Consider the following 13969-nt stretch of genomic DNA (forward strand, 5'->3'; position numbering starts at 1 on the left):
TTGCCAGTTTTCTTAATCCTATTATATACTAAAATAAATTTGCACTTGCTAAGCTATTTATCATTAGGATTGTGTTGTACCCTCCTTGAAGTGAACAAAGTGTTCTCCTGCCTGGAACTGAATCTCTCTCTCATTTTTTCTCCAAATCACAAAAAATCATGGGAGTGATACAATCTTCAAAAAATAAACGTTACTTATATGGCTGTCATTGATTGACTGGATAGACTTTGAAATGCTATTCTGCTACATATAGCAGGTTAGATATTTTCTGTACATTTTCTGTGTAGTAAAGATTTTTATTTGTTTTTTTTTATGATGTTTTGTTTGTGCACTAGCTTGCTATCAGTTAACACAATAGCATTCATATCAGCACTCTCAGCTCATTTTATAAGCAGGGAATTAGGATAAATAATTGATAGGACAGGACACTGCACTGAGCTGAATCTAGTTTTATTAACACTAAAACAATGAATAAAATGTAATCAACAACTATTTATTTATTTTTAATTTTAGAAAAGGTAATTGAGAATTTAAATATTTATTATCTTATTTAGAGTTAAAAAAAATCTTACCAGTGAAGCCTGGAGGACAAACACACGTATAGTCTGCAACCAGGTCTAAACAAGTTGAATTGCTTTTACAGAAGCCGTAAGTGCACTCATCAAAGTTGATTTCACAGTTCAGACCTTCAAATCCTTAGATGGAAAAAACAAACAGCAGTTTATTATTAGTTTATACCTATGCCTTCTTTTCTAAAATCTGTTTATTGTAAATAAATCAATTCTTATCAAGTTATCCCATAAAAACCACAAATAATTCTCTTTTATGCTTTTACTGTAAGCTCTCTCTAAAAGCTTTTTCTGTTCTGTCATTAGTAAATTATCCCTTTTGACCTTCAAGTGTACTTTTAAAAAACTCCTATTTGGAAGAATATACACACACATTGGGATTTGGTATTCACTTAAATCCACTTTTAGATTTTTGTTTCAGTAATATTCTCTGAAAAAAATGTATATGTTTTCAGATCACTTGTGAAAGAGATGGTTTGTATTGATTTTGGGGATTGGTTTGGTAACAGATTAAAATCAATATTGATACAGTTTTTATTTATCTACATTTTCTTTCATTACTTTTTTTTTTTTTTTTTTTTTTTTACAAAAGACTTGTTTCATATGCATTTCAAGTTGATATCTACATGTCTAGCAATGTAACTGCTGTATCATCGAGAGTAGCAAAGTGTTGCAGTCCACTCTCCAATCTTCTAATTGTGCACTCCTCCACAACCTTTGACCATCTTCACTGCTGCCCCACAGTCACACTGTGAAGATGTAAAGTTTGAGCTAAGCCAGACTTCTGCATTGTGGCAGCTGCTATGCCTGTCCCAGTCAGCAGCCTGGAAAACCTAGTCCACAAATTGCATTCCAGGTTGCAAACAGGTGGATGTAAGTTAGGTCTTCTGAAATTTGTCAGCATTTGAGTCTCTGTATTCCTGAGATGTAGCCACTGTGCAAGGGAATAGTTGTTGGCCCTGAAATGCCACTGTTATCAGAGTTTGGCACTTGGCTGGCTTCTCTGGACATGAATGCAGAAATGGCCACTGCAACTCCATGTTGCAAAGTCAGTCATCAGAAGTGAGTGCTTTCTTCAAGAGGCAAGCAGATCTTCTTATCTGCAACCCATTAGAACTATTGCCAGCCTTGTGTCTAGGAGGTTGATTTAATCCATCCATTTTTATCCATACATTTAATCCCTCTATGTAGTTTTAAGAACAATTGCGTATTGTCAAAGTTTTGCAGAAGCTACATGAGCCAATGCATATAAATTAGATGTTAATGTTATCACCAACAGAATATCTCTGGGTGGTCATTAGAGGCTATTAAGTTCTACCAAAAATTCAAGTCTCCTGGTAATGAACAGAAGGCCATTAATAAGAGCAAGGAACTCATTCCACTGCTGAATCAAGCCAGGTACAGTCAATGGAGACAGACAATGTGACACAGGGGCTATTGGTGGTGCACTAGCCTATGTCAGCAAACCTTGTCAGGCCCGACACTATTATCATGATATATACCCAAAAGGTAGCATGTAAAACACCATTGGAAACTAATAGCTCACTGATCATTAATATTCCTGTGTGATGTATGTGTGGAGTGTATACAAAGAGTTATAGATATGTGCAGAATTATGTTCTTAAAATATATTTGACAAGCAATGCATAAGCATGTTCTGCCTTAGACAAAGGAATGTGTATTTGTTTATCTGTCCAGTTTGGTCATTATACAAGGACAATGAAAGTCTATTTACATATAAAGTAAACAAAGCCATAAAGCTGACAAGAGGGCGAGGAGAAAGCATGGCATCCATCACTAGACAAACAAAAGGGTTTGCAAACTGAGAAAAACTGGTCCTTCAACTAAGGGGGTTGAAGTCTCTGAGAACAGATGATTGGTGAGAAAACTCCCTTGAACAAAGATTGTAACTTGTTAAATTAGGTCTTAGCCATTGGAAAGCATATTTTAATTTTATTTCCTTGTAACCATTTGGTCTTTATCTCTTGTACTTGAAATCACTTAAAACCTCTCTCTTTTTGATAATAAACTTGTTTTACTTTAAATTTAAACCAATCCGAAGCACTGTTGAATTCAAGTGACAGTTAACTCCATTTAAAGTAATAAGCTATGTTTTTGTCTCTTTAAAGGAACAACAAACATTATTAATTCTTTGAATGTTCCGGGGGAGGGCTGGACATTTCAGGGCAGATCTTCTTCAATGCTTAGCCGAACAGTCAGGCATAGCAATTGTTCAACATTTGGTTCATTCCTGTGTGACAGCAAGGGTATAATGGGCTGAGAATCCAACATCAGGACAGACTTGATGTTCCCATGTAATAGGGGGTCTACCTCTGGACTGCCTCCACCTCTCGGTTGGTGGAATTTTATCCTGGCACAAGACACCCAGAGAACAGCATTCGCCAGAACATCATGTGGCATTCTTACGTGTCTGAAAAAGGTAAGATGCTGTCTGTGGACAATGGCCCCAGTAGTCTGTAGATTGGAGCAATCATAAACATCTGCATTACAAATGAAGTCATTTCACTTTATGCCCAATATACGATGTTAGCATTTTGTGTGGAAAGCCTCCAGCTTTGCCCAGTCTGAGTGGCACAGTGTCCATGTTTTGCAACCATACAACAGTACGGAGAGGATACAGCTCAAAAAGATCTTGAACATGGTTGTTGTGCCAATTTTATGTTAATTCCATATTCATTGTAAACGACCCATGACAGACATTGTGATGCCAATCTGATGAAGAACCTCCATGTAAGAGTTGGAGGAACTGGTAAGTATAGAATCCAAATAGCAGAACCTGGAGACTGTTTTAACACTTTCATTATTCAAACAGATTGGAGTTACAAGTGGACCTGATCCTAGATTTTGCAGCTTTGTCTTTGACTACAAAACATGAAGGCTAATCTTAGCCAACTCCTCCATTTGCTGGAGTGCCTCGCATAGCCTTTCAGGGTTCTACAATGTCATCAGCATAGTCAAGGTCTGAGAGAGAGAAATCACCAGTCTAATGCCTATGGACCTGATGGAATGCTGCATTATGAAATCCATTGCCCAACAAAAAAGTGCAGGGGCCAAGACAGGGCTCTGCCTGACATCAGATAGTGATTTAAAAGGTGCTAACATCAGATTCCCAAGATGTACATGGGCAGTGGTTCCATTATGCAGCTTGCTAATCAAGTCCAGAAGCATGACTCGGTCAATTGAATCAAACCTGGCTTTAAGATCAACATATGCTGTGTGCAGGGGCTTGAACTCATGGTGTATCTCTGACAACAAGCAGAAGGACAAAATGGCATCTAATGTGGACCTGTGCACCTCCTAAAGCCTCTGCAGTCAAAAGGTAGTCTCTATGAATGGCATCCTGAGTGCAGATTGTTTTCAGGATATTTGAGACTGGGGATGTCTTGGGGTGACTCTGCAAGTAGTAATCAAGGCTAGTGGAGACCTAAGTCTAACTGTGATGTAACAAGCAAGCTGCTGGAGTCAGAGTTGCTGAACCAAGCCTGTTGAGCACACAGACATTCAATGCACGTTATATACTGGCTGAGAGCATCCAGACAGGGAGCTACAACAGCAGAGCATTTTAAGGCACTCAGAGTTACAGGACAAGTGGTGACACAGTCTCTCACTGATCTGGAATGCAGGCAGTCACGAAGATAGAATTTTCTAGCTGGAAAGTTTGGCACACAATTAAAAGATTTTCTGGAGATTTCCAGTCACAGCAAATGCTATTGCATCCCAGCTAGAAGTTGATGGCTGTACACAGAATTTGGATAATCTGTGCAGTCAAATCTGTGGTTAGAGAGGTGGCAGGCGCCTAATGTAAATTCAGACTTGATGGCTCCTTTTTCAGATGAAGAGTTGAATGAGGCCATAAAGATTATGAAAACTGGAAAGGCTCCAGGTCTGGATTATAGTCACATGGAGTCCTTCTTCACCTGCATCCAAAAGCTGGCTGCACGGTTTCCTCAACTGATGTTTTCACATTGCAGAAGTCTAGAACAGAGCAAAGTTTATAGACATTCTGAAACAAGGAAAACGGCTGTTAGATCCCAACAGCTACCAGCTCATCTCTCTCCTTTGTGCCACTTACAAGTTTATGGGGAAACTGAATCTGAAGAACATCAAAGAGGTTAACCAAAAACAAGCCCTTTGATCAAGCCCTTTGATCAGTGTGGCTTCGATGAGGATCGTAAACTCATGACCAAGTCATTTGTCTAACACAAGAAACCAAAGATGCCTTTGAGAAAGGCAAGAAAATTGGTCCCATTATGGTGGATATATTAACTGCATATGATACCATCTGGTATGTTAGATTGACTGCAAAGTTGTTGTAGACTATTCCCTGCAAGCCCCTGGTGTGGTTTATCATGAAAATTATAACAAATCAGCGACTCATTTTGTAAGTTGGAGACAAAGTCAGACAACTTCGTAACGGATTCCCATAAGGATCTGTTCTAGCTCCTCTTTTTCAACATATATACTGACGATAACCAACAACTATGGCTAATAAGTATGTATGTACAGATACTATCTGTCTCACTGACATAGGTAACAATCTCCATGAAAGTTATAGACTCAGACTTAAAGGACAGAATGGACTATCATGATCATCTAGTTTGCCCTCCCGTACATTGCAGGCTACAAAACCTCACCCACCTACTCCTGTAATATAACCATACCTCTAGGTGAATTACTGGAGCCTTCAAATTATGATTTAAAGACTTCATGTTACAGAGAATCCACTATTCATACTAGATTAAATCAAACCTCCTAGTGTCCCATGCCCCCTGCTGCAGAGGAATGTGAAAACCCACAGGGTTTCTGCCAATATTACCCAGGGAAAAATTCTTTCTCAGCCCCAAATGTGGTGATCAATTAGACCCTGAACATGTGGGCAAGATCTACCAGCCAGATACCCAGGAAAGAATTCTCTGTAGTAACTCAGAGCCCTCCCCATATAATGTCCCATTAGAAGCCACTGGAGATATTTGCATCTAGCAGTCAGAGATTGGTTACATGCCATTGTAGACAGTTTCATCATATCATCCCCTCCATAAATGTATCAAAATCAGTCTTGAAACCAATTACGTTTTTTTGCCCCCACTGCAGCCCTTGGAAGGCTGTTCTAGAACTTCACTCCTCTGATGGTTAGAAATCTTTGTCTAATTTCAAGACTAAACTTGCTGATGGCCAGTTTATATCCATTTGTTCTTGTGTCCACATTGGCACTTAACTTAAATAAGTCCTCTACCTGCTTGTAGGCTTTCACTTTTTTTAATCATCTATTTGAGATACTTGCTCATTCAAGTTCATCTGCAACCCTTCCCGATGAATTTTTTCCCCTGACTTGGGATGCAGCCTACAGATACTTTAAGTCAAAGCTGCAGAAACTAATTCCAAGCCTCCTCCATATTCAAATACTTGAGTTCTTCAGTCCAGGCCACTTTCCTAACTAATTCCTGTAATTTTTTAAAGTTTGCCTTTTGGAAATCAAGGACTCTAACTGCAGATCTAATTTTGTTTATTCTTCCATTTAGTTTAAACTGAGTTAGCTCATGATCATTCAAACCAAGGTTGTTGCCTACAACCAGTTCTTCTATGAGGTCCTCACTACTCACCAATACCAAATCTAAAATGGCATCACTTCTTGTTGGTTCAGTGACTATCTGGTGAAGAAGTTTGTCAGCTACCACATCCAGGAAAATCTAGGTCCTGTTATTATTAGTAGTACTTGTCCTCCAATCTATATCTAGGAAGTTAAATTCTCCCATAATCACACAATTCCCAGTATTTATTTAACGAAAAACATTAAAGAGGTCTCAAACCATATCCATATCAGGTCCTGGGGGTCTGTAGCACATCCCAAGCAGTATCCCAAGGGAACCTCTTGTAGCTTTTTTTCTCTAAGTGATTTTGTCCCAAACAGACTCTAATTTCTTTAATTTCTTTAGTTTGCCTCATCATTAATATTCACTCATCCAGGACATCAATGTTCTAGCCATATTAATGGAGACTTATATTTAATGAGTCTAAGATAGCAACAACAACTTTCCATTTGAATGATCACCTGGCCAGTCAACCGCTTACAGCCATTTGCCACTTTTTTAAGAGTCAGACTGGACTGCAATTTAACATATCAGTCCCATGTAGAGCACTTAAACAAAAACATAATCTCTTACACTTCCTTGATCCAGAAACTAGAAGGCACCTCTTGGGGAGCAAAGGAAATATTTTGTGAACCTCAGTCCTGGATCTGGTATTTACTTCAGTAGAATGTTTTACAGTAGTATGGTGCAGAAGTCAGCACACATCTTGTGGATTTGGAGCTGAATACAGCTACCCACATCATTAGTGGTTGCCTTAGCCTCACATTAATATGTACAGAACAAAGACTGAGAGCAACTAACTTTTAGCAAATTCTAACTTCTAGGAGCATCAAAGGTTTCTTAATGTAAAATCTGCTGAAGAATCTCCACTCCAATATCTGACATTTTATGTTCTTGTAAATGTATTCTAATGCATGGTCACGCTACAAAATGACTATCATTACTGCTGTCACAGGCCATGGCTGCAGGAAGACCATGACTAATGCTGAGCTATCAGCAGCTTCAGTGCATGGCATAGTCTCATAATTTCTCAAACTGACCATGGAACCAATTTCCACTGATCCCTAAGTCATAAAGCTTGACAATTACTCTGAGTTCATTAATAATGTATACAGTAACAGCTCTCATTCACAATCAGAATATAAGCAGACCCATGTCTCACAGGTAACAAATAAATCACAATATTATTAGTATGAATGCCAAGATTTATTTCCCTAACTCAAATGGTCTGAGCTAGTCAAGCAGAATAAATAGTGAAATGATTCCATCTAAGCTTAATTTTCAACCAATATCCAATACCTATTTTGACTTCAATTTTAAAGCTAAGTAATTGGTAGAGGTGACATTTTTATAAAATGATGTGCAACAATTTCATATATATATATATATAGCATTAATATTATACTGCTTGTACTAGTATTTAATGTCTTTGAAAATTACAAGAAATGTAAACAGCAACATTTAGTTCATACTTTGAGCATATTATTTTTTTTAGAGAAGAAATGAGCTGGGATACAACTTTCAGTTATAAATACACCAGACAACTTCATCTTTGCAAATGATAACATTGATTCTCCTTCTCATTATCCCCCACCATAAAAGAAAAAAAATCCTAGAAATATTCCAAAAGGAAAGACTCTGTGAATTCACTGACAAAAATACTGCAAATTAGTTCTGTGAACCTTCCTTGCAATCACACTTTTGTTTACATAGAGTAGTTCACATTGACAAATTTTGTGATTATAGAGAAATAGACAAAAAAAGACATAAAATAGAACACATTTTCGGAATGGATGAGAGAGTTTCAAAATGCTTGGCATTATAGCTCCAATCCAAAAAGAATTATTATTTCTATTATAATTTTTTGTATGATATTCAGGTTCAAAGTGCATGCTTGTGTAACTTTACCAGGTATTTTTCCTGATAAACTTGTTGATCAAGCTTTCTGTAAAGCTCACATGCTGTCCATTTGTTTTCATTACCATCATTCTAGCATTGTTAAAATCATGGCTATACCATCAGACATAAGTAACACTTACAAATATACTATTTGTATCTTTTGTGTGAACATTTGTTTTGTAGTTTGCTTTGATGGACATAGATGCAAATGAGACTTCAGAAATGAATAGCATATTTTGACAGGGAAAAAGTTCTAACAAATGCTTTCAAGACTGTCAGGAAGACACCTCATAATTTTCAGACAATTTTTGCAAATTGTCACTTATAATAAAAATATATTATTTTGAACAACTTACCTTCAGGGCAAAAACAATCATATCTATTGATATCATTCTGACAGACAGCACCATTCAAGCAGGGTGCCAAATTACATTCATTCACTTTTATGTCACAGTATTGGCCTGAAAAACCAGCATGAAGAATGGAAGGTTTTGATTTTCTCAGTTCCCATGTGTATTCCTACAAAAAGGTTTTATTTCATATGTGTTTGCCTAATTAATATTAAAAAAACATTCAGATGCAGATCCATTGCAGGAGGAGACTTGGGGCCAGAACTCTTGTGTTTTATTCTGGATCTGCCACTAAAACATGGTATTACATTTGACAAGCTTCTTGTACAATATTTGAAAAAATGTTCACTGATTTTTGGGTGTCTTCAATTTATAGGACCCCAGCATGAAATATGTTTGGTCTCATTTCAGAGGTGCTGAGCACCCAGATTTCCCAGTGGCTTCCATCATCAATGAAGAAGCTCACCACCTCTTGAAAGGAGGCCACAGGTGTCTCAAGCTGGACATGTAAAAACTGGGGAACCACAAAATAATGGATCCTTTTGAAAACTCCTCAGTTTTCTCCCCAGCTGTAAAATGAGTATCGTACTACTTCTTTATTTGGAAATATATTAGGTAAATAATTAATAGCTGAAAAGTGTTCAGACTTCTTCAAATGAAAGTTATTATACAAATCTAAAAGTAGATGTTATTACTATCAGTGTTTTCAGTAATCCAGTAGAATGAAATATTTCAATACTGTACATATTTCAAGATTTTATTATTGTTATTCAGGGAAACATATGATGTTTGCACCTGAATTATTCTAGAGTGACAACGTGGAAACCACAGAATCATATTTTACTGGAAGTATTCCACTTGATACAACAAGCTCCTACTGCTGCCTCCAACCAACAAAGGAAGCTGCTGCTTCAAACCTGTTAGTTACACTACAGCAGCATCCTTGTTTTCACGTGAGTCGTACTAGTTTCACTGCAAATAGAAATTGCCTCTCCCCACCGTTTGGTTTGTTTCTTATTTTGTCAGAATGCTAGGATGTATGTCATGAACTCTGAAGTATTGGCTGTCTTTGGAACATACTACAATCTGGCTCTGAGTCTTGGAAGAATTAGAATCAAAGTATGGGATGCATGTAATGTAATTTTTAAATGTGCAGATTATATTATGACTTGACCTTAAAATATTTTATAATATCTTTTGTGTATGCAGATGTTTAAATATAAGGTCTATCATAAATGATGTTATTTCCATCATGTGGTTATTTCAACTGGATAAATCAAAAAGTAGTAGAGTCCATATTCAAACTGAGTCTGACTTTAAGAGCATCTAAGATAGAGTGAGCCAGACCCTCAAAAGGTGTAAATTGGCACAGCTGATGTTCACCAGCTGCAGTTCTGGTCTGGAATTGTTAACATTGTTATAGTATGTTGTTCCTCAAAGAAATACAATAGGCTTTATTAAAAAAAACCCAAAAAACAAAAACATCAGTGTAGCACAACCACTGCCATTCTATTGCAGAGCTGCCACAAAATACAGTTTAACAGAACTCCTTTTCTATTTAGTAACTTATTTTAAAGCACTACATAATAGATAGAGAGTAGATTAGTAATATTTGTGTGCACTGCAGGAGCCGTAAAAAAAACATCAAGTGAATATATCAGCTGAGTTTTAAGATATCATTGAAATAACCCTAGAGACAACAGGTGACCTTTCCTTTGCTTTATTCACAAAATAACATAATATTCCATGTCTTCTGTGTTAAAAAAAACAAGAAAAACAATACTGTCAATTTATAAAATGGAGGTGATCCCCTATGAAGCTTACTTTTCGAAGTATTTTCCTCTTCAGTTCCCTTTTAACAGTCATTTGATTAATGATTTAAGGTGAAAATCACTTTTTTGTATTTATGTTTTCAGTATCACCAAATGTCATGAAATATTTAAACTGTGCAAAAATATTTAATTTGCATCTTATTACATATCAGTTCACTAAGCCTCTCAGGAAGCATCTATTTATGTGAGCAAGGCAAAGACAAATTGTGCATCACTTGTAACACAATTTAAAACAGAACAAATGAAAATCAAACCAAATAACTGGTGTTTTTTCTGGTTTTTTAAAAGACAAAACCTTTCCTGTTTTCACTTTGAATTTTTGCCACATTTCTGATTTTGCACCAGTCAAATCCTTTCCATCATTCACACTAAACACGCAAAAACCTACGGTATCATGATGAAACATTGCTCTGGAACATATTTGTGGAACATCGGCAGAGTTGGTCTGGACTGAAGTATTAGATAGGTTTTTCCTCAGCCAGATAATAAAAAATGCAAATATCAAAATATATCACATAGGGGATATGTCATCATTTTCACCCAGGGAATAGATTTTAGTGATAAAATAGCATATTCCTTACCAAAAACCACTTTTCTGAAGTAAAAGTGAAGCATTTGGGTGACAGGTCAATGTTTTGCAAGAAGTTTGCCAGGGAATTTTGTGTTCTTGTTTGGTTTTAGTTTATTATGGTTATTTTTATGCTGGTTCAACAGTTCTATTTGTAAACATAGTGAGGCTAAAGAGACACAAGTGATACAATAAGAATAACATTTGTTCCCTGATGGAGCCAGAAGGAAGCCTCAGTAAATAGAGGTTATCAACAAAAACGCAGTTTTAAATAATGTCACCTACCCGCATCAACAGGTGGGGGAAACTGATGGGACCAGCGGTGAAATGGAACAATTCCAGCGGCAAGGTAGGGAGACATTCACCAAGGAACAATAGGAAGCTTCTTCCCTGAAAGTTTGTTGCAGAGAGACTCCTCCCCTGCAAGTCCCCTCCAGCCCAGGGCAGGGGCCATGTGCAGCATCTTTTGGCTCCGTTCCAGCAGCCAACCCTACCCACCCAAACTAAGAATGGGAACCCGGCCTGACAGAAGCTGAGGGTCTAGCTGATTACCTGTTGGGTGGACAGGAAGGAATTTTTTATTCCATGAGCCATTGGAAGAGGACCAGGGAGTTTTTGCATTCCTTGCAGCACCTGAAAGCAACAGTGGGTTAAAATAGGAATGCACTCAGGTACCGGGATGGTGTTGTTTATCCTTTGCAACTTGCGGCCAGTTTCCAGGGCAGTTAAGAGAATAACATGTACAGTTCCCAGAAGTAAAAGACCTGGGGTTTTGGTGATGAGCCTTGTACTCGTGATAAGGTGAAACCTTGTGGCCTTTGTGGGCCAAGGTCAGACTTTCTGTCTCTCACAGGTTGAGGTCCCCACTCTCCTATACCCTCTGTCCCCCTTGCAGAGGGGTAGGGTGGTAGGACACAGAGAGAGGTGAATCCTTGGGTGGGTAGGCTGAGGAGCACCTACCCCACATTATGGGTTATATGGCAAGAAACCCTGGAACTTCTGCCCTGAAACCAATTAAATGCCTGGTATAGGAGAGTATGGCTGACGTATGTGTGTGGGGAGGGGAAGGTAACATTCCTCTTTTGTGTTAAAGTTTAACAAAAGTCATGGCTTCCCACTTAATTCCAGGCATGCGTCTATCCTCATTTTGCCACTGTGTCCACATCAATGAACTTGGCAAATTTTATTTGACCAACTTAGACATAGTTAGCTTAGGACTGAGATGATTTGCAATGACATACTGAGATTTTCATGTTGCAGAATTAGATTTGTCTGTTATTGAAATACTCATGAAAGGGGAAGAATAGGGCTCAGATAACAGAGTTTCCTTTTAGTCTTCCTCTCATGGGTTTAGAGAGATGCAAAAGAGGCAGGGGATGAGCATCCCAATCAAGCAGATACAAGAAATCTATAAGGAAGGGAAGCTCCAGTAATACAAAGGACAAACCCTTTTTCATGTTGCACTTTGGGTTCTGGCACAAATTATTTTGCCTTTGGTTAGCCAAATGCACAAAACCACATTTATCTAGAAATAAACTTCTAATAGCATAAACTTAGGTTTGCCTAGAGATGTGAGGATTTGGAAAAAAACAGGAAGCATTTACAAAAAAATCTGGTCCTGCTCATTTCTTTTGGTATGGAAATACTGGAAACGTAGAGAAAAATTGTAAAAAACACCTTTTGTGAAGTATTTTCTCTCAGTATGAACAGTGAAAGAATTTTTAGCATGATGTTTAAAATGGTATTATCACTGCTGCACTTCAGTCCTTTAGAATGCTTTCTAATAACTAAAGTATTTCAAAAGAAGATACTTCATTAAAAAAAACAAACACACATAATATTAGGATATCTCAATTCCTGTATATACCATATGTAGGTCTGTAACTTCCTGGGATGATCTATCCCTACGTCATATTATTACAGCTCCCATTCAATAGAGGGCACTACCATCTGTACTAGAGAACAGGAGTGAGTATAGGGACCCTTTCTTGTGGCTTGCTGCCTGCTTTGCTAAGGAGACAACGTAAGCAGGAGAGGAGAAGCAGCCCCAACCCTGAAGTTGCTGTCTTCCTGACTGGACCTGGTGAGCTGCCCACACATCCCAGAGATATCATCTGTCCTCAGGAGACTAGGAGGTTCACACCCTTTGACCAGAACTGGAACAACAATTTGCTGCCTGCCTGCTTGCTTGTGTAGAGTCATTGGGATTAATAGCAAGAAGTCAGTGCCTGCAGGGCCTTGGAAGAGAATCTTGAGGGGATGGAATGGACTCTGCCTCCGAGTCCTGACACGGAGACCCACAGGAGGAACCAATCACATCTAGCACGCAGGTGCTTTTATTATTTTTTTTCAAAATGGTGTGATCATCTTCTATCATATGGAAGTGTTTCCACACAAAGTAATTCAGACAAAAAAGATACCTGTGTTTTGCAAAAACCACCAAATGAAATATACATTCCAAAATCTACTAAGATGACCAAACACATTCTTGCATGTATTAAATTTCTTCAACATTAAACAATACTTCCTGGATCCAAATGAAGGTCAAGAAGATGAGTGTGAGGTAGATCAGCGGTTCTCAACCGGTGGTACGCATACCACCGGTGGTACTTCGAAGAAGGCTGGGTGGTACATGAGCCATACCGCGCCACCAAATCCACCGCCGAAAGTCCCCCCCCGCCACCGTGAAACCCCGCCGCCATCGCAAGTCCCCCCCCCTTTTTTCCCGAGTGGTACTCGGGGAAAAAAAGGTTGAGAAACGCTGAGGTAGATGACAGTGACAGTGGTTGTATTTGCAACAAACATTCTCAATCCAGAAATTGTTCTTCTTCTGTGACATCACTATCTGCAAATGTAGTACACTCAAGTTCAGCTCCTAAATCGTCAGCAAAACAACAGGCATCTCAACCAACTATATCAAAAAGACTCAACATATTCTTAATAGCCAAGATGACACCTGAATATCAACAAAAAATGACCAAGTTCTCACAAGAGTGATACACACTTCTGGTACTCCGCTATCAGTCACTGAAAGCGGGCAGCATTTAAACTATTAAGACTATCACACCAGTTACCCAGCATACATTCTTTGAGCAAGCCTCTTCTAAAATCAGAAAATGAATGTGTAATGCAAACTGTGCAA

At 38.2% G+C, this 13969-nt stretch overlaps 1 protein-coding gene across 1 annotated transcript in view; it reads right to left on the bottom strand.

Annotated features, from left to right (window-relative positions):
- LOC137162626 (protein eyes shut homolog) overlaps positions 1 to 13969 on the bottom strand; it is a 340220-nt gene that overhangs the window by 233381 nt on the left and 92870 nt on the right. Inside the window, exon 2 of the mRNA XM_067562533.1 lies at positions 573 to 695. Coding sequence (XP_067418634.1) covers positions 573 to 695 — 123 coding nt within the window. The remainder of the gene's footprint in view (positions 1 to 572; positions 696 to 13969) is intronic.

Source organism: Emydura macquarii, unplaced genomic scaffold (assembly GCF_026122565.2).
Source record: "Emydura macquarii macquarii isolate MOO-44397 ecotype Brisbane River unplaced genomic scaffold, CSIRO-AGI_Emac_v2 contig_2437, whole genome shotgun sequence".
Taxonomy (NCBI): Eukaryota; Metazoa; Chordata; order Testudines; family Chelidae; genus Emydura; species Emydura macquarii.